Source organism: Schistocerca piceifrons, chromosome 6 (genome assembly GCF_021461385.2).
Source record: "Schistocerca piceifrons isolate TAMUIC-IGC-003096 chromosome 6, iqSchPice1.1, whole genome shotgun sequence".
NCBI lineage: Eukaryota > Metazoa > Arthropoda > Insecta > Orthoptera > Acrididae > Schistocerca > Schistocerca piceifrons.
The window spans coordinates 348,747,048-348,765,979 of NC_060143.1; the positions used below are offsets into that span (position 1 = coordinate 348,747,048).

Consider the following 18,932-nt stretch of genomic DNA (forward strand, 5'->3'; position numbering starts at 1 on the left):
TGCGCGCACGGGCGCGTACGCAAAATACTGATGATAACAATGGTCATATGAATAATGGATTTAAACAGAAAGATCCACAAAATCTCCCATTAAAGCTGAACTGGTATTACATTCATTATCAAATGAAAAATATTATTCACATAGAAGGAGAACATTGAAATGTAAAATTTTATGAGAATACTAGGTTTATATAATGGTAAAAAGATAATTATAGCACTAATGGAAATTTATAGACAGAGCAATACATAAAATAAGGGAATGGTAACCCTCAACTACAGCGGATCGATGCGCGTGGCACGGGAACACACAGCAGAAAACAGTGTTCTCACTAGCTTTCAACACAAAACGGCATTTAAGTAGCAAAGCTAGTGTAAAAGCTGTTTTCTGTTGTGTGTTTCTGTGCTCCATGCATCGAACAGCTAAAAAGATAATTACCTTAAAATAATTGCAAGTTTAGTTTCAGTTTGAATGAAGTGTTATTTTTACCTATGATCCTTTTCTTTGAAGTAAACAGAAGCTGTGAATGTGACCATATTTACTCACCAAATGCTCCCCAGAAAGGACTTCCAGCAGGGAGATAAGATTGTGGCCATCACGGAGATCTTCGAATAGGTCACCAACGTGACGACTCGCCTGAAAACGCAAACAAATATTCAGTATATTTGTGAGATTCAATATCTAATTGAATAACTACAATCGCATGCTAATGCAAGTGAGTATAAACAAACTTCTCATGTGCTAGTCTACATCTAATGGTCACACAATTCAAAAGTTTTCTGTAAGTATGTGAGCAAAATTACTTGCAAGTTAGAAGAAAAATAATAACTAAACAACAGTGCACACTAAACAACATGCACTAAATGAACAATAAACACACATGATCAGAAACTAAATGCATACAGGATGACAGAAGTGAAACACACAGAAACTGACCTCTTATGGTAAATGAATAGATCATAAAGGTAATGCATATTGTTTGAAGAGTAGGAACTGTAAGAAGTTGCAGGATCACAGATTTTGATATAAACTTTTGAAGTAAATGAGGAAGCAGATTGCAATGGTTCTCGGAGACAATCTTGGAGTAGACATGGTTCTTTATGACACAAGAAGGAAGGAGGAAGCAATTAAATCTACACCTACATCTTTACCCAACAAGCCAACCTACTGGATGTGATGAAGGATAATTATAATACACCCCCCCCCCCTTTATCCTGTTCCATTCACTAGTGGCACAAGGGCAGAATGACAAGAAAAAACGAGAAAGCAATTAAATCTAGACATATATCTTTACCCCACAAACCACCCTACATGGTGTGATGAGGGATAATTATAATATCCCCCCCCCCCTCCTTTATCTTGTTCCATTTGCTAATGGCACAAGGACAGAATGATTGTCAGTAAGGTCTGCGAGACATACTTGTATGTGGGAGGAAGTTATATAATGCCTGACTCTTCTTGGAACATCCTCTCTCAAAATTTAAACAGTAATCCTATCCATAATGTATGCCTGTCTTGTACAGTCTTCCACTGGAAGTCTGTCAAACCGTTTCCATAACACTTATGCACTGAATATATAATCCTATGACAAACCAGTCACTCTTCGTTGTATTTTCTCTTTCTCTTATAAATTCTGCTTGGTAAGGTTCCCACAGTGATGAAAAATACTTAAGAATTGGCTGAATGAGTGTGCTGTAAGCCACTTTTTTCATGGATGAATTACATTTTCTGCTTTTCCTACAGTTTCTTTTATGTGGGCATTAAACTTTAGGTCACTCCCAGTGGTTATTCCTAGGTATTTTATGGTGTTTACTATTTCCAGTGATCTGTCACTAATGGTGTAATCTAACAGCAGTGGGCCTCTGAAGTCCAATACATTACACTGGTTTACATTCACAATCGACTGCCGATCCCTGCATCAATCGCCGATCTTCTGCAGGTCTTTACTCAATAAGTGACGTAAAATCAAAAGAGACTAAGTGGAGAGATAGCTGGACCTAGTTTTGGTGTCATTTCTAAGGACAAGTAGGAACAAGGAAAGTCTGAGGGAAAAAAACTATATCTTTTTGTATGTGAACTATGGATTTTCCTCATGAGTGGTGTGTAACTCTCTTCAAGAAACTTAACAATGAGCCAACGAATTAATTTTTTCATAGTAATTTAGAGCTTTGTTATGATGTTATCAGTCCACTGCCTGAAGATGAGCATATTTTATCATCTGTCTCTTACTGTAACGAGTGCCCTAAGAGCGTTATTTTTTCAGTAACGAACATTGGCAAATAAATCACTAAGTAACCAGAAGTAAGTCATAGACTAAAATGCTGTACTGTGTCCAAATTAAGAAAGATGTGGTATGTAATGTAGTGTCTCAATTAATTGAAAATATTTAAGCTGGAGGAAGAGAAGAAACCAAACTGTCGTGTGTCACAAGTGCCACATTTAACGATTGCCTTCATATTTACACGATATGTCACCGTTTGTCGATAGTTCAGCAATACAATTTTACCACCAGAGTTTAACTTTTAGTTATTACTATCGCGACAATCACATTCGAGTTACTTGATTATTTGGATATATGACTGTATGGGACACATTGGTAGTCTGTAATTTAACTCCCCGTTGCTCTGCACTTGCTGGTCTCCAAGAAGGTGAAAAGCATTTGTGTTCCAATGAAATAAAATAATTTTATGGGTACCAGCCATCTGTCATCAACTATATTAACACTGTTAGGGATAGCTATTAGGAACTTTTACATAGCATTATTTCCGTATTAGTCCCTTTGTGTTCAAGAAATTCTTAAATATACTTAAGCATTCAATATCTTGCGATAATGTCGGTATCGATATTTTTTTATCTGACATTGTCGAGGTACCTACGGAATTTCAAGCATACCAATATCAGTATGGTATTTGAACAGCCGTAACTTTTGGGAGATTCGCTAACAGGGAACGTGGGCGGCGTCGAACGAACGCCCAGGCCAGAAGGGGGCCTGGGACAGGGAGCTCGAGGCAACTGGGACAGTGGCGCCCGCGACGAGCTGTCACCTCGCCTCACAGAGCGCGCTGCCGTTGCGCAACCCGGCGCTCAGACAGCACCGTCACCGGCCGCAATTACTACACCTGTCCGTCTGCTGCGCCGCGCCGGAAATTGCGCCCAGGAGGGCGACTCTCCCATTTGCGATAATACAGTACCGGGAAACGTTCCAGTAGCAGACACCTTCACTTGCAGCCCATCCCGCCTCCACGGCACAGCTTCTAGTAACGGGGCAGGCGATCTCACTTCCCGCAACGCATCCTAACCAGGTTTCTTCTCTCTCTTCTCTGACGTACGCTTTAGTCCCCCGTCTGATATTAACTGGCCTCCTTTTCTACGTTAATTCGAAAGTTCGGATCACCGAATTTCAGCTGACGTAGCTCGCATGACATTGAAAAGACGCCAAGAGCAAAATTTAGAAGCCTTCCAAACAGCGTGCTTCGAGGTAAACTCCTTGTGTGGACTGGAAAGATACAATAAAATACCAGGAGCTATTAAAAAGTCAGAAAGAAGAAAGGCTGTAACTAATGATCGTCAACAGTAAATGCACTAACGGTGTACTACAGCGTGTTTCCCGAGTTGTTTCCATTGCATAAAATAGAAAGATCGACTCCGGTAACACCGCGAAGTACTCCATCAATCAACCGCGACGATAAAACCCCACAGATCACAAAGAGTATACGCATTCGATAACGAAGATAGCACAAAGCATTAAGGTGCTGTGCATGGGCCAAGATGAAGGGACAGAAAAAATATCAATTGGTAGCCGCAATAATGATAAATTCGTCATGCTACACGACTAAAAGGATGTCAGATTTAAGGAAACAATGGTGAATGCTGAACCTGTAGTGAAGAACAGAATCCTACGATACAAACTGTGTTATCTCACACACACCTGACAAGAAAGGAAGTTGGGTGTAGGGCACATATTTATTTGAGATCTACATAAAGCAGTGGAGCTGAAACCTGAAATGGAACCCATATTGATCAAGTGGTAGATGTGATATAGGTTGCTTTTGCTTTTTACTGTTCAAGTTACAAGTTGTCTTTGTTATTATTGAAGCGATGTTAATAATAATCCGGAATAAACATTTCTTTTCGACAGATAGCATTTGAACGAAGTAAACTGTAATGAAAATACAGTTTATAAGATAATTAAACAGAACCGTAGCTCCAAACGTTTATTTTATTCTCTAACAGAGACTAAATATCGAGCGTGACGGAACGGGAACGAAATAAGCATGCCTAGATTTTAAAAAATGCAAAACAAGCATATGTTTATGTGTTTTCAGCGAATGGTGGTTACTTAATACTGTTGTTAGGAATGCAACCTGGCGGGTTACTTTTGCACCCATTAAAACGATAATTACTACTGAAATTCTATACATTGAAACTGCGAGTCTTAATCTGTAATTGGAGTCTCACTACTTGCTCCGAAACTTTCTTATAAAGGGAAAGTGCAGGGTTTGTTCTTATGTTAGCTCCTTCCACAATCAATTCTTGGAACAATACCCTAGGTTATGGCTAAGCCATTTCTCCGGTATATCCTTTCTTCTAGGAGTAAAATTTATGTGAAGTTTGGAAAGTGACAGAAGTGAGGCTGTGCAGGCTGGTCGTGAGTCGGTGCCCGGACAACTCAGTCTGTAAGAGTATTGCCCGCAAAGTAGCAAGGGTCTGGGTTCTAGCCCCAGCCTAGTCCGCAGTTTTCATCTGCCAAGATGTTTCATTACATTGGCACCTTTATTTACTAGGCCAGGGGATGGAAGTCACGATTTATTTGAGTTGCTTTCTTTACCACTGGTGGGATAACTACACCCCATATCTCCGGCCATTGCCGAGTTAATTAAGCCACATAACACCCGGATTCGTATCACGTGAACCACAGTAACTATCAAGTTGCTTAACCGGTACTTTATTGTAGTGCCTGTGTTGTTCAGAAATACGATGCAAGTTCCTTCGGACATGCGTTCCTGGCCGAGCGGTTAAAGGCGCTACAGTCTGGAACCGCACGACCGCTACGGTCGCAGGTTCGAATCCTGCCTCGGGCATGGATGTGTGTGATGTCTTTAGGTTAGTTAGGTTTAAGCAGTTCTAAGTTCTCGGGGACTTATGACCACAGCAGTTGAGTCCCATAGTGCTCAGAGCCATTTGAACAATTTGAACATGCGTTCCATTGTGCATTTGCTGGTTATCCATATTCTCAACTGCGAATACATTTCACGTATTTCTAACGGCTGTAGTCTCCATAGTGCCCGTTCCTTCGGATATGCATGCATGTTCGAAGAAACACTCCATCGCATTTCTGAACAAACCAGGCACTGCAATGCCATATTACACTCTAATCTTCCTTCATCCGGTCTTGATCCACGTACAGAAAATATACATCTCACTACGTTAATTACAGTACCCCAAAGGAATAATGCAAACGTATCTGCGAATCGTCACAACCGTGGAGCGTGTGATGCAAGAAGTAAATGGCAACCAGCCCCTTTCTGTGCGGTGCGTAAGCTAGGAACTGGAGGGTTTCCAAACGCTAGAGAGATGACGCGGCCGGCATATTACGACAGAGATGTCCGTCCGCCGCTTTCCCCCGTGCGTGAGGACGTCGCTACCCGTGCGGCGAAACTCCAGCAGGGCGAGCGATTTATGTCCGGCGGCGGCCGCTTTACGCTGAACCCGTTCTGCTGTCCGTGTCGCAACGGCCAGCCTACCTGCTGCTTGTCATTGGCCGCGTCGCCTGATAAACAACCAGCACGTGGCCTGGCCACACCGCACTCCCCCACCGTCTACCCGCCTCACAAACACTAACAAGTCACTATTCTTTTACAGTGTGGCCGAATGAAACTGCCATTCCCAAAGCAGCGAGCAAAACTCTCGTGAAAATCGCAAAATTCGAGCTAACGAGGGTGTGGTTGCCGCTCACAGGTCTGTGGTCGACGAATATACCCCGGTTAGTAATCACAGTGGTGCGAACCTTGGACAGTTAGGAAGGAAACACGAAGTCATAGCCAAGCGACAGAAATGAAATTTAGAATTAAAACAGAAAACAAGACTACGAACGACAAGATTCGAAACACAACCACTTGAAAAAAAAAAAAAGGTAATGTAAATCCTCTGGAGAAGATTTTCCGAGAGAACAGCTTTAGCGCTCTGAATAAAAGAAAGTCGGACAATTATCTGCGACAGTCAGTTTTCACTACAGCCGACATATTCGTCTGGAGCGATTCAGGAACTATATTGGTACTTTAGATAATTCTCATTTATTATTCTCCTGAAGTTGTACATTTTAAATTAGATTACATGTTTCGATCACTAAGAATCATCTTCAGATCTAAGTAGTTGCGTCAGCAACCTGTCTTGTCTACTCAGAACCACACATCAGAGTACTGTACTCTGGTATGTGCAACTGAGTCGGAACAATAAACGAGGATTATCTTGAACAGTCAATTTTCTACCACGACGTGTTTCGACGGGTTATGACTTGATCCTCAGGTGGATATGTGCATTTCCTTTCCTGGATTTAGCCAATCGTCTGCGTCGAGTCTCATTTCAAAGCAGCTTATTGCAGGCTGTTGTACATCAAAATATGCACATTGTTTTGGTTTTGCGTTTATGTTACTATATATAAAGGGCTGCACTGTGCTGCTTGTTGGAATATCTTCGAAGTCAAATGTGATGCAGAACACGGGCTAAATCCAAGAGAAACTCTCATGTAAGTTACTCTATACACCTGAGGAGCCCTCTTTAAGGCGCCGTGCAACAAATTAATACTGAATGACGTACATATCTTCCAGTTTGCATTTAGTTGCAGTTTCCTAACAACAGTCTACTACGTAAGCAATAAGGTGAAGTGGTTTGAATGCGTCCAGCGAATGCCGAAAGCGCGCTTGCCGTGGCTAATAGAATGGAGGACGGAGTGTTTCGAGTCTTATCCATCAAATAACATTTCTTCCCTCTGCATTGCGCACTATGGACTATTATTCGGCATTAACTGCGACGCTTTGCTAAGGAAATATTGAGACTAATGTCACCTTTCACGTGCCAGAAGACTGTTCCTACAAACTTACGACATACGGTCGCATTTTGCTTATTATGGATCGCTGCAGACCTAGTGGCACGACACATTACTGAATAACAGTCCACCATCTAAGAAGCCTAGTGGTCTTACCACTGCACAGCGCAACAGCAAGGAAATTTTAAGTTTCCTCGTTATCAAATGAGCAAAGCGTAAGGAGAGAGAAATTAAAGCTTCTGAAGAAATGGGACGTGTCCTGCTGTGAACGTTTAATGGTGTATGAGTGAAACAGTCAGTGCATTATGGCTGTCCATGACGGGTTTTGCACCCTTTGATATCAAAACCACATGTACACGTTAATGGATTTTCAACAAACTGTATGGTCGTAGACAGGTATCTCAACCTTTAAGAACGTTAATATTTCTCCAAATATTTTCTGTAAACTCATTTTTAGTGAGAAGGAAAAATTAAATAACTTTTCATTTCCGTCGCACAGCAAGCCAGGGTATCAACATACACTAATCTCTGAAAGGTATGTTGTTAATAGATGACACGTTGAGGGTGCTGTGGCTATTTGATAAGCTAAGTTGTGAAATCGCTACCACTTCATGTTTGACAGCTGTTTCGCGGTTAATCTTATAATCTTCTAGAGCGGAATTACACAAAACTTTACAGCAGAAGCACATGATCTTTCGTCCAGTGTAGTCATTTTAAACATGGCTAATAAGATTATATGCCGTGACGCATTCGGTGTCTCTTATCACAAACAACGTTTAAATACAATGCCGATATGAAACTTCATGCCAAATTAAAACTGTGTCCGGACCTTTGACTTTCTACGCTCACTCCATTTGAAAGTGGAAACGCATTCTGAATACTGCCGACAGTTAGAATTTTTTTTTTTTCAATCATTTGAATCCATAACCAGTTTCCGTCTATGTTAGCAGCTACATAAGCTACACTCTTTTACTGACTACATGAAAAGATAACAATAACAATGCACTATTATTCCACACTAAAGACAAATTTAATAAAAGTGCCTGTGAGTAAAATTTAAACTAGTTGCCGATAAAAGACAAAATGTTTATGCAAGCAGGTGCAAATACAGAAAACATCAGCAACACAGCAATCAAGAATAAACTAGATGAGATTAAGCAAGCGCTGCTGCAGACCATGCATCAGGCGAAAACCTAGGAATACAAACAACAGGCGAACACGGGAGCTCGTCGGGACTTACAGATGGCGAGCAGCACTGGCCTGTCCCAGTCGGGTTGGAGCACACGTGAAGACACGTGTACGTCTGCAAGAGAACAGCCCGCACACGTGTAGCACCACAAGACAGCCAGGCAAAACAAACAAACAACAGCTACACACACACACACACACACACACACACACACACACACACACACACACACACACGTGTCCACAACATTCGAGTACTCGGGGAATCGACTTCTTGCTTCGACTACGAGAAGATTTTAGATTGCACAGAAACTTTTCCGCGAGCTACCAACGTCAAACCTTTAGTAAAACTGATGAAAAGTTCAACAGTGGTGTTACTACTTCGACTCCGAAGACTAGTTCACGTTTACAATTTAAACCTTACTCGACAGTTACACTTTTAGTGGTACGTATCTGATAGCTTTCATATTTTTAAAGTCTCCCAGTTTTATGAACAATGATGCGAGCGTACGCGTTCTGAATGTTAAATCTCTTCCTTTTTGTGCCTACAAAATATATCTACTGACATGTATTACACGCGTCAGTTTCCCATTTGCAACATCACTTCGTTGCCCATTTCCGCAAGGGAGCTTTGATATTAGCTTACATTGTTCTGTAATAAATAAGCTACCAGTCAGCTTCATGTTTATTTTCAGATTATTTCAGGAGACTCGCGTCTCAATTTTCAGTGGTGATCACATGTGATGTAACACCTCTATTCCGAGAGAAATCTCAAAGCATTTGAAACCTTCTAGATAAAGAAATTCGTGTGCACAAATATAATGATACAACAAATATAATATCGTAGACAGTCGCCACTTGAGGTGAAGACATAAAAATCTCTGAAACGCTTTTATCTAACATGACTTGCAGCCTGCTCATTACGAAACACTACGTAATTTACCAATGATTCACACACACCGAATTAATCTGATGTAACGTCTCCACCACAAGATTTAATGTCATACTTTAGTGCAGCTTAAAGACAGTCGCCGAGTATCGATTCCAATGCCGCTGCTCGCAGCCACTCATATCGCTTAATTCATCTACCGGCAAGAACGTAGACAGTGTTCCATTACTGTCGAGATTTTCGTATATCCCATTACGCAAAACTGAACAATACGCATTCTTCCAAGCCACATTTCTGCTGAAGCACAAATTTCGTGACAAAATGTGACAGGACATCCTCCTGAAATTGTCATGTCCGGAAACCCTCATACATCCCGTTGAATTCAGTGTAATTATTGTCTTTGAAAAATAAAAGTGTCATTTCCGTTCGTCTCGTTGCGTATCTCTTTCAGTTACCTTCTGCACCATACTTTAGCAGCTCTAACTATATATGGTCCAAAGTTTCATCGCGCTATTTTACTTGGCAGTGATACATCATGCGCAAGTTACTTTCGTCCTTAGGTTTTGCACACCAGTGCACATCACCTGTAGTTATCAGCTATGCATCAGATGGACACGAGTAAATAAAAAAAGTCGGCTATACTGAAAACATACTGAAGCAACCTGAAACTTCTTAAGACGTTCAATATATGAATAGCGTCGTTTAATCGTGGTACATCAAAGATAATAAAAAATTAGTAGGACTAGAAAAAAATTTTTTCGTGTCACCTAATCGCTAAACAACTATATGGCACATGAAAGTACGCTGCTCCATTTGTATCTTTTTGATCTATTGCAGCGCACTCCCCAGTGCGATAGAGATGTAACAATACGGAGAAGGCTGATGACAGATGGGATTGTACAAATTTATGGGTGCATCAAAAGGTAATGGAGGCATACGTGGTACTGTCCGATAAAAGAACCGCTGCAGAGGGATCTGGCTCGCAAGCACGGAACAGGAAGTGCGCAAGCGGCGGCTGCTAGCCTTATCGCGGACTCCGAACTGAACAAGCCGATAAACTCTTAGTGGACTCAAGCGCAACACCGTGTCTGGAGTTTTAGCGTGCACTGTACTACACTCCAGTCTTCGACGCCCCTCTTGCATACCCTTTTCACTTTAGCCATGGTGTTTCCCTTTTAATCACCGCAGGTAAAATTACCATACTTTTGAAAAAAACGTTGGAGCACAAATCTTAATGAAGGAATCAAGTACTTTTTCTTACACTTTCTTCTTTTTAGTATGTATTATTATAGTATCAACGAAAAGGTATCTCTGTGTGGCTCCATCGTTACATGCCACAAAACGGATCCGACGTGGTGGGGTTCGAGCCCCAGTCCATTCCTACGATTTTCATCTGCCGCTTATCCCTTCTTTCACGTCGGACAATGTTTGTCAATGTGAAAAAACGCCGAACTGCGCTGTGGTTCGGAGTCCACACTAAAGTCTCGATACCCCAGTAAGTGGCAAGTCAGTTCTAGGGTCCGAGGAAAGCAAGGGAAAGACCACCTCAGACAGGACGACAAGTAATGGCACTGTGATATTGAAATCGCCCTACAGTTTGATGACAGAATTAATTCACCTATAACCACGCCTGACGGTGTCATTTACGTTAACCACTACAAATATTGGTATATGACTGGCTTGGTATGTCTGGAATGTCTGGAATGACAACCTAGACGTATTAGTAGATAGTTACTGTTATCCACCGCGTAAATTTAGATCCGTTTCGGTTAGAGACTTCGTAAAGTATCAGGTTTAACATTTTCATCTAGTAATACCTGAGTCATGGCTATGGTTGACTTTATGGTGCAATGCTTTACTGTGTTTCTTGCTTCGTAGATATTCCCAACAAATACTAATACTGATGCAAGCACAGACCATATTTGAGTGTTGATAAATGTTTTCTTTATTAATTCTGTAACGTATAATCCGAGGAGTTTTGGATACTTCACTTTTAAGAAGTGTCCTTTTTAAAATATAATTAATGGGAATTGGTAAATCTAGTTATGCAATAGGTTTATCACATCTCGATATCTGTGTGTTCAATACAGACTGTTTTGGTATGCATACACCTGAGTATGAGGTTATTTGGTTTTTAAATCGACAGCATGCAACCCGAAAACAACACTACTGAGTGTATAAGTGAAAGAAAATTGAGAATAAAAAAAGTGTTTGTTCTCCTCCACGAGGTTATCAGCTGACGTCCTCACTATCTACCATCAATACGGAAGCTACAAGAGTCTTATCTATCGTCACGTACGTCACCGCAACTCGAAAAGTGCAAAACGAGAAGCCCTTTACAAAAATGTAACAGCAGAATAAAACAACGACCTACGCTTTCTGTGAATGCTTTCTCTCGGGTTGATGCCTCTTTACTTTTACGTTCGATTCCCGGCGGGGTCAGGGATTTTCTCTGCCTCGTGATGACTGGGTATTATGTGATGTCCTTAGGTTAGTTAGGTTTAAGTAGTTCTAAGTTCTAGGGGACTAATGACCATAGACGTTAAGTCCCATAGTGCTCAGAGCCATTTGAAACATTTTTACTTTTACCCACGTCCTGGAATGCGCTATTATGATAGGTACAGAGATTAACGAGTTATGGGTTCACACAAATTTGTAGACTGTACGCTCCGGGGAAATGCAGGATGGGAGAATAAAAAAAAAACAACCTGCTCACATTACGATCAGTCTTGTACGTTTCACGCTCAGTGGCACAGTAAACAACACCGAACCTTCTACTCGTACATTTACGTCTACATCGACACTCTGCAAACAACTGAAGTGCATGGCAGAAGGTAGATCCCATTACACCAGTTATTATGGCCTTTTCCCGTTCCATTCATGTGGAGCTCCGAAATATTGATTCTGGAAAGTTTCTAGGTAGGTTTTGAAGCGACTCTGCGACTACCTTCAAGCGCCTGGCATTTCAGTCCTTTTAGAAACTCGGTGACGCTCTCCCATGGATCACAGAAGCCTGTGGCCATTCGTAGTGCCCTGCTCTGTATATGCTCAACATCCGTGTCAATCCTATTTTGTACACCTCAACTTAATTCTAGAATGGGTCGCAGGAGTGTTTTGTATGCAGTCTCCACAGTAGACTTCACTTTCCTAGACAGATGGCCGGCCGTTGTGGCCGAGCGGTTCTAGGCGCTTCAGTCCCGAACCGCGCTGCTGCTACGGTCGCAGGTTAGAATCCTGCCTCGGGCATGGATGTGTGTGATGTCCTTAGGTTAGTTAGGTTGAAGTAGTTCTAAGTCCAGGGGACTGATGACCTTAGATGTTAAGTCCCATAGTGCTTGGAGCCTAGACAGATGAATGAACCTCAGTCTGCCACCTGCTTCACCTACTACTGAATGTATGCGGTGTTTCTATTTCATATCTCTACAAATTTTAGCATCTGGGTATTTTTATGACTTGACCGTTTCAAACAGTGAGTCACTGACATTGTGGCCATAAGACACTATGTTTTCTCCTTTTTTGAAGTTTACAATTAAATTTCTGAACATTTGAAGAAGATTGCCAATCTTTGCACCACTTTGAAATCTCAACCTGGCTCCGTGGACGAGGTGTGGTGCGATGGCAGTCTACCCGGAGGTAAGCCGGTTCGAATTAGGGCTGTTGATAAAATATCGATTTATCGATATTTTCCCCTTACACGTCTCCGTCCACCGCAAAGACCAATCCTGTCATTCAGATTTTTGTTCACCATTTTCAGCAACTGTTTTTGAAGAATTCCGATGTGAAGAAACGCAACTGCTGTACTATTTCTTCATATCGGAAATCCTGTTATTCCATTCACACAGTCCCCCCCCCCCCCCCAAAGTACAATCGGAATACTGTTTTTGTGCCACCTACAGTTCGAATCCAGTGTCCTGATTTAAATAACAAACCTCTCCGCATGGTCTCCTGAAGTGAGGGCATGTGACACTGTTGATCTGTCTGCCGGACGGGGACCTTAAGCTTGACGGCCCCCTTGGTGCTATTCGCGAGGAGTAGGCTATGTGACGGCACCAGGTTTCATTCAGCCTCTCCCTTCTCTCCTCGTAACGAGCATCATACAAGGCAAACATAAGACTGCACTACATACAATGCATACACATAGTGTTACAAAAAAAGTTGTATCGGGGCATGTTTGAAATTAACTAACTAACTTTGAAATCTCGTCAAGATCTGACCTTCTCACTTGATTTTATCGTACGGATTTTGTCGGAAATATTGAAAACAGGGATAACAGAGACTCGTATGTATTTGCAGTAGTTTTACAGCTTGCAACAAATGATTTAGCATAAAACTGTCTTAGTCCGCAGCGATGCTGTGTATTTACGCCGAGCGAACTTCCAACAGTTTGGCTGTTCATGTTCAGTTTACTGCCGTGCTCGCTGTATTGTTAATAAGCGGCGCTGACCTACTTAAATGCTGAGTAAGGGCTGTAAAATAGGAAATTAAAAACGCCTCTGGAGCTAAGTACCGGACGACAGATTCCCGTGAAGGCTATAATGTTGGAGTTGGGATGGAGCCAACTGCCACAAATTTTATGGGACTCCCGGATCGGGCACAATTTATCGACTCCAGCAGCTGGGGCGCCCAGTTTTGGAACGTTAGCTGGAGCAGCGGGCGCACCGCGCGATGTGACCGGCCGCTCGGCGCACGGCATCCTACGTGCGCACGCGCCCAGCAGGGAACGGCATTCTGGGCAGCGGTTCAAAGTCCCACGTCACACGGGAAAAAAGTGCCGGCGCCAACGTCTCATTGGCAGCCCGCCTCACGGAGCGACTATGTAAATGTCGGCAGGCCGCGCTGCTATGCATTACTTCTCCACTCGTCTTGGCCACTGGTCCATGCGGCTGCTTACTCCTTCCTGCTCTACTCTAAAACTTAGAACTGAACAAAACTTAGAACTGAACTAAACTCCGCCCGAATAGGACTCGGAAGGCCCATCGGTACCGACGACCACCGTGTCATCGTCGGCCGACAAGCGTCACTTGATGCGGATTCGGAGTGGCATGTGGTCAGCACTCCGCTCTCTAGGCCGTTGTCAGTTTTCGTGACCGGAACTGCTACTTCTCAGTGAAGTAGCTCCTCAATTGGCCTCACAACGGCTGTGTGCGGCCTGGCCTACTCGTCAAGTATCGCGAAAGGTACTATTGTAAACATCGCCAAGGCGCGTGCACGTATTTGAAATAGATATACCGCTATTTCCAATAATATGTTTGGAATAATCCACTCAGTTGTTTTTATTTACCAAGTTCTCTGAGTAGTGCAACTCCATTCTCAGACATCCAGATTATAATCAATCATGGAGAGCATCGACAACTCATAGTGCGCACAGATTATAAAAACGGGTGATTCAATATGACACTAGCAACAGTTATACTGACGTGTCCAAAAACAAACAAAACCGAAATGTCAAGAAGACTAATTGGAAGCATTAATACGAAAGCACTCTTGGCAGAATTACTATATCTTCGTTTGCTCTTTCACATCTACTAAACCTGTTCTCGTTACGTATTAAATGCGCCACAAATCTCTATAGTAAAATCCACTAAATGTGCATTTGTACTCTGAAATGGACGAAAATCTAGTCAGATGTTTGGAGTAACAAACGGGCTGGTGACCCCACACCTAAACAGACCTGAGGTAATATTCGTGAATATTAGATCCTACAATGTTTGAGTGCATCGGCTATAAATTAGAGGAATCAGCCGCAACCGTCAAATGTCGAGGGGGATATCTACGCTCTAAAGGCAAACACTTGCACCCTCAGGCAACCACGTTAATTGAACTGTGCCGATTTATTGGAAAGGACACCAAGAATTACAGAACAATACCATTAACATTTGCGTATGACACTATAATTATGCCAAAGACGACAAAGGACTTTGATGATCCATTGAATGAAATAGGTAGTATTATGAAAAGAGGTTATAAGACGAATATCGACAAAAGTGTACGACGAACATCGACAAAAGTAGAAGAAATGAGGTAATGGTGTGCAGTCGAATTAGATCAGGCGATGTCGAGGAAATTGAGTTAGGTAATGAGATGCTGTAAACACTGGAGAGGTTTGGTATTTGGGGAGTAAATTTGCTGCCTATGGCAAAAGAAGAGGGCATATAAAACGTAGACTGGCAACAGAAAGATAAAAGTTTCTCAAGAAGACAAATATTTTAACGTAGAACGTATAAATTTAAGTATTAGGGAGACTTTCCTGAGAGTATTTTGAGTGTAGCATTGTACGGAAGGGGATGTGGACGATGAACAATAGAGATAAGAGGAGAATACAAGCTTTCTAAATGTGGTTCTGCAGAGCAATACTGAATATTAGGTACTGTATTACGAGAGCGTGCTAAAAAGTAAAGCCTTCCAATTTTTTATGTGAAAAGTCTTAAAGCTTTTAAATAAAACAAATGTTACTAGCAATCTACATCTTTATTCTTTATGTCGACATATTTGCAGTCTTCTGCCGCTAGACCGCTCCGAACTGTAGGGTGTAACATGGCGGTGTGTAACGTGACCGAGTTTCGAAACTGAAGAGTTGGTCCACATATGGAGCACCCTGTACTTCCACAGGACAATGTCAGGCGCCACACGAGCACTGCGACACCTGCAACAATCTGACGTGTTGGGTTCACTGTCATCGATCATGCCGCGTGGAAATGTGTTCATCGCCAGGGTGATTACGTAAAGAAATGAATTTGTAGACATGAAGAATGAAGATGTAGAATGTTACTGACGTTTGTTTTATTTAAGAAGTTTTACGCGTTTTCACATTAAAAATTCGGAGGCATTACTTTTCATCACATCCTCTTAGACAACCAATGGAGCGCCGAGTCTAATCGCGGAGAAAATAAATTTTAGAGCTGCACTAAATGAAGGGATCTGTTGATAGTATGTATCGTGACGTGGCAGCAGATAGTCAATTAAGTAATGGAAACGCGGAACGCTATTGAGAAACTTGAGAGAATCAGCACTTGCGATAGACGGACGTTCCTCTCACACAAAGCCCTTAAGGACAGATTAAGCGAGATTCGAGAACTTATAGAGGCGTACTGGCCATAATTCCTCTATTTTCACGTGTAACATGGAGAGGAATCACTGGTAGTAGTACAAAGAACATTCTGCGATTTACTACAAAGTTGCTTCCGGAGTACATACGGTGATGCAGACGTCCGGAGAAATCTTTATTTGTGCGAGAAAAAGATCCTTTTAGAATTATAGGCCGCCTGACTATTCAGTACTGTGAAGAAAGAACACCTATTGATTGGTCACTGGTTTCTTCAGTTAGCTGCAATGAGCCCAGTGCTCGACCAACTCCAATAAACGCTGCAACGACAAATGCTTTGTCCATCATGGTCATATTTCGCTGCTCAAATTTGACTGCGGCGGGTCCAAAAGAAGCCACGAAGCTTACGCGTAGTGAGTAGCATAGTAAAGATAAATATTCGATGTCCTACCGATAGAAAGTCTTTTTGAGTGCTTTACGTGAACGAAATAGGAACAGAGAATATACTGGTTATATTGTGTTCAAACGGTACAGAACGCCCGCAACAAAGATAAACAAGCCGGGAAGGTCCGATTACAAGGTTAGTCGTGAAGACCTAGCACCTGACACATGGTTTAAAGGATAAAAAATAAATTAAAAATAGCTATCACATTCCGACCTCCTCACGGTCCAGGTAACAGTTCGGAATTCGAACAGTGTTAAATTATATAGTAAAATCTGCGTGGATCACACCAGTCGAAAGATAAGATGCCTAATCTTCCGAGTTCTGATAGCAGTTGACACCTCGAGGACGTGAAGACAGAGAGCATGCACGTTTAAGCCGCTCGGTACGCTATACGGGGCACTAAAGATAAGCTTAATCTCTGCTAGGCTGCGAGGAAGGAAAAAATGCCGTAACTGTAGCCGCACAGACGTTTTAGTAAGCTGAATAAGTCTGTGGTTTTGCTTTAAAAAGCGGTCACCTGCACAGTACCGTAGCGACAGTGCCGCGGACTCGGGAGCCGTGGGTGTGCTGAAGCTAAAGGAGCCAGCGCGCGCATACACACAGCTGGCGTTCTTTTTTTGGGCTGCCTCTCCCGGCGGCCGTTCACCGACCCTGAGGATTTCGCGGCCGCCAACCTTTGGCTGTCTGCCTATTTCCGGTCCCGGTCGCCGTTTGCGGTCACAATGATTTTGTTCGCACCACACTTCTCAGTGAACTGTCTATTAATAACCCTTGGCCGAGAAATGCTTCAGCTCTTGGCAGCACCTGTTGTATGTAGTCCCCGAACTTTCATTTCCTTTCACGCCGCGAACTCGCACCTTCGCAATGACACGGTCATCTGTCTCGGTGCAATACATACGCTTGAAGCCCTCAACGCGCGTAATTACTCTGAAGTGATGAAAGTCAGGGGATACCTTCTAATATCCTGTCAGATCTCCTCCTGACCCGGCTGGAGCAACTCGACGTGGCATGGGATCAACAAATCGTTGGAAATCCCTGCAGAAATGCTGAACCACGCTGCCTCCACAGCCGTCCGTAACTGCGAAAGTGTTGCAGGTGCGAATTTTGTGCACCAACTGACCTCTCGATTATATTCCATAAATGTTCGATGGGATTCATGTCGGGCGATCCAGGTGGCCGAAACATTCCCTCGAATTGTCCATAATGTTCTTTTTTAACCTATCGCGAACAATGGTGCCCAAGTGACAAAGTGCACTGTCGTCCATAAAAATTCCATCGTTGTTTGGGAACATGAAGTCAATGAACGGCTGAAAATGGCCTTCAAGTAGGCGAACACAACCATTCCCAGTCAATGGTCGGTTCGTTTGCACCAGAGGATCCACTCCATTCTACGTAAACATAGCTCACACCTTTATGGAGCCACCACCAGCTTGCACAGGGCCTTGTTGACAACTTGGATCCATGGCTTCGTGGGGTCTGTGCCGTACACTAACCTTACCACCAGCTCTTACCAACTGAAATCGGGATTCATCTGACCAGGCCACGGTTTCCCAAGCGTTTAGGGTCGAGCCTAGGAGAGTCGCTCCAGGCGGTGTCGTGCTATTAGTAAAGGCACTGGCGTCGTCGTCGGCTGCCACAGCCGATTAACGCCAGATTTCGTGGCACTCTCCTAAACGTTACGTTCGTCGTTCCCACATTGATTTCTGCTGTCATTTCACGCTGTGTTGCTTGTCTGTTAGCACTGACAACTACGAAATCGCCGCTTCTCTCAGTCGTTAACAGAAGGCCATCACCCACTGCCTTCTCCGTGGTCAGAGGTAATGGCTGAAATGTGATATTCTCAGCACACACTTGACACTGTGGATCTAGGGATATTGAATTCCCTAACGATTCTCGAAGTGTAGTTGGGGGGGTTGGGTTGGGTTGTTTGGGAAGGAGACCAGACAGCGAGGTCATCGGTCTCATCGGATTAGGGAAGGAAGTCGGCCGTGCCCTTTCAAAGGAACCATCCCGGCATTTGCCTGGAGCGATTTAGGGAAATCACGGAAAACCTCGAAATGTAGTGTCCTTGCGTCTAGCTCCAACTGTCATTCCGCGTTCATTGTCCTAATTCCCGTCGTGCGGCCATTATCACGTCGGAAGCCTTTTCACATGGATCACCTGATTACAAATAACAGTTCCGTCAATGGACTGCCGTTTTATACGTCGCGTACGGAAATCTGCGCCATACGTCATGCAGTACAGTAAGTAATTCTGTCAACTATGCTAACTCCCCTGCGTGTGGTGTACATGAAAAATATTTCGCACATGGCGTTCAACGACGTAG

General features: G+C 43.0%; 1 protein-coding gene across 1 annotated transcript in view; it reads right to left on the reverse strand.

Moving 5' to 3' along the window:
* The window catches only part of LOC124803383, a 514,737-nt gene that overhangs the window by 332,213 nt on the left and 163,592 nt on the right, over positions 1-18,932 (reverse strand). Inside the window, 2 exon segments of the mRNA XM_047264568.1 lie at positions 544-633; positions 8,283-8,345. Coding sequence (XP_047120524.1) covers positions 544-633; positions 8,283-8,345 — 153 coding nt within the window.